Source organism: Microtus pennsylvanicus, chromosome 1 (assembly GCF_037038515.1).
Source record: "Microtus pennsylvanicus isolate mMicPen1 chromosome 1, mMicPen1.hap1, whole genome shotgun sequence".
Lineage (NCBI taxonomy): Eukaryota > Metazoa > Chordata > Mammalia > Rodentia > Cricetidae > Microtus > Microtus pennsylvanicus.
Window position 1 is genome coordinate 221680061 of NC_134579.1, and position 3098 is coordinate 221683158.

The following is a 3098-nucleotide window of genomic DNA, read 5'->3' on the forward strand; positions in this document are numbered from 1 at the left end:
CACACTGCTTCTGTGTCTGTGAGTTGATATGTGTGCCAGCTCTCTTGTGTCAAGAAAGGCTTGTTTACTTGGTATTCTCCACCTCCTCTGGTTATTACAGACTTCCTGCCTCTTCTTTTTTTGTGATTTCCTGTGTCCTGAAGGAAGGAGTTTGATAAAGACATTATTTTTATTTTTAATTTAGTTTATTTTATTAAATGATTCTTTTCCTTTACATCACAGGTTTATTACAGCTTCTGGTTTTGCATTTTTATGGGATTTCTGAGCCTACAGGAATAAATGAGTCTTTGCATCTGTTTCTGTTTCTTGTGCATTTTCTAGGGCTTTTTCCCTTAGGTTTGTTTGTTTGTCCTAGTCCAATTGGTTTGTTTTTGTTTTACATTATTAGATTTTATTATTATCCCTTAATTGTCGTTTTTTTTTTAAATGAGGGACAGAAAGCAGGTGAACACACATTGAAGAAGAACTGGAAGAATTTGAGAGAAGAGGAACTGTAATTAGACTATATTATATGAAAAGTAATTCAATAAAATAAAAATAATAAAAAGAAAAATGACACAGAAATGTTTGATTTAATAATATTTCTGTTGAACACCAATTAATTTTAAGATATTAAACTCATTTTACTAATATTGGGGGGTAGACCAAGATTGAAAATCTATGTTTATTGAAATTATTTTCTTAGCTCTTTAAACACCGAAGTCTGGTTTCTACCATCTATGACTTTCTTCAGGGCATCTTTCACATCCTTGTTCCTAAGGCTGTAGATCAAGGGGTTTAGCATGGGAATGATCACTGTGTAGAAGACAGAGGCCATCTTATCTGTATCAAGGGAGTGGTCAGAACTTGGCTGTAAGTACATAAAGATAAGAGTTCCATAGAAGATGCTCACGGCCATCATATGGGAGCTACAGGTAGAAAAGGCTTTGCGTCTTCCTGCAGCTGAGCGCATCCTAACAATGGCAGAGATAATGAACATGTAGGAAACAGAAACAATCAGAACAGAAGAAATGAATGTGATTCCAGCACAGGCCAAAATAGACAGCTGTTTGTACTGAGTGTCTGAGCAAGCAAGCCTGAGAAGGGGCATATCATCACAGTAGAAGTGATTGATGATATTGGAATGGCAATAGCACAGGTGGAAAGTGAGAAGAGTGTGAATCAATGCCATCAGGAAGCTATAGGTATAGGGTGCAACTACAAGCTGGATGCAGATTCTGGGGGACATTGTGACCATATACAGTAGAGGATTACAGATGGCTGCGTATCTATCATACGCCATGGAAGCCAATAACAAGCACTCCGATACCATGAATGTGAGAAAGCAGCCTAACTGGGCAGCACATGCATTGAAGGATATGAAATTTTTGCTATATAGGAAATTCCCAAGCATCTTGGGTGTAATGACAGAGGAGTAGCAGAAATCAACAAAAGCCAAGTTGCTGAGGAAGAAGTACATGGGCGTGTGGAGTCTTGCATCTGTTCTAATGACCAGGATCAGCCCCAGGTTACCTATGGCTGTGAAAAGATAGATGGACAAGAATACCACAAAGAGGGGCGTGTTCAACTCCTGGTTATTTGTGAGGCCCACAAGAATGAACTGTGTGACTTGGGTGCAGTTTTTCTGAGCCATGAGTCTTCAGAACACCTGTAGGAATAGAGAAAAATCCAAATGATACATTTCCAGTTTACATAACTCAAGAGATACTTAGTACTTTATGATCTCCTAAAAAGATATTTGTCATTGTTTCTCTACTAGTGTAGGGTTTGTCATAGCACAGCGATGCTGAATATGGGGCAGGTAACAGAAAGAATTATGAGCAATTGACTCATGCTATTGAAGGGGCTTCATTTTCTTCAGGGGTATTGCCAGAGATAAATTCCTGTTCCTTCAGTGAAGAACTTCCCACCCAGTCTCACACAAGTATCTCTAATTTTTCTCAATTGACCACACATAAAAAGAAGATAAGAACGGGAAAGGGGACATGTTGTAAAGAAGGGTGGCAGTGAAATAGGGAAGATAGAAGGGTAGGGGTAGGGGTAGGGAGAGAATTAGTACAACTTATATATGGTGGTCCATGACTTTAATCCCAGAACTCAGAAGGTGGAGACAGGAGGATCTCTGAGTTCAGGGCCAACCTGTCCTAAATAGTGAAACACAAAGATATTCTATCCTAAAAATATAAAACAAAACAAAACGTATAAAGCCAACAGGCAAGAAAATAGAAAAATAAAAGAGAAATTTAGGTAAGAAGAATATTTTTCTTCTTTTATTACAAATCCATCAATTTATATAAAGACTGATGAGTGAAAAGAGTCTACATTAGTCCACTTTTGGTTGGTTCAAATGTTTTGCTCAGTACATTCTTGTAGCTATTTTCTGATTTGTTATAATGTCTAAGCCATGACTTACAAATATATTTACAAAGTATACTATATCTTCTGCAGTTGCAACACTATTAGAATTTCCTCTTGTTGCTGTGGTCGAACATATATATGTTCAAACACACACATGTAAAAGTAGAAAAGAGAACCATCTGGTAAGAGAAATGGGACAAGAGAAAGAAGTGATAAATATGGATGGACATGTTCAGAATATGCTACACTGTAATAGATCTGTTATTAGGAAAAACATCCATTGTCTTATAAATATATTCTAATATGTAATTTTAAACTACTTATCGTTCCGGTATTGGGATAATACAGTTTTATGCTTTCCCTTGTTTATAATAGTAATTAATTTTATATAAGTAGTCTAACTTATAGTATTATCTTAAATATATCTTCATAATTCAAAAAATGAAAACATCTAACATTGTGGAACACACAGCAAGGTTTTTATGTATATCATTTCATTTTACTGAGTCTTAATGTAAGTATCCCATTTTATGGGTATTTTAAAAATGAAAGCTCCAAGATAAAATAAAATCAAGCGAAGCAACATAAAACAATTGTTTAGAGAACCCTTATGTTTTAAAATTACTTTTTATTCAAAAATCACACTTCTTAGTATGTTTTTAATTGACTATGTGTTTTTATACCTTTGGAAGCTCAAATTGTGTCCAGGTTTTATTTCACATGAACAACTCTGTTTTCTC

At 35.5% G+C, this 3098-nt stretch overlaps 1 protein-coding gene across 1 annotated transcript; it reads right to left on the reverse strand.

Moving 5' to 3' along the window:
* Positions 1–673: 673 nt before the first annotated feature.
* On the reverse strand, positions 674–1633 carry LOC142842644 (olfactory receptor 8U9-like). The gene has a single exon (XM_075959334.1). The coding sequence runs from the start codon at positions 1631–1633 to the stop codon at positions 674–676; it is 960 nt and encodes a 319-aa protein (XP_075815449.1).
* Between the last annotated feature and the right edge of the window lie 1465 nt (positions 1634–3098).

Excerpts from the sequence above, each read along its gene's own strand:
- LOC142842644 (XM_075959334.1), bottom strand. The coding sequence starts at position 1,633 with ATGGCTCAGAAAAACTGCACCCAAGTCACACAGTTCATTCTTGTGGGC.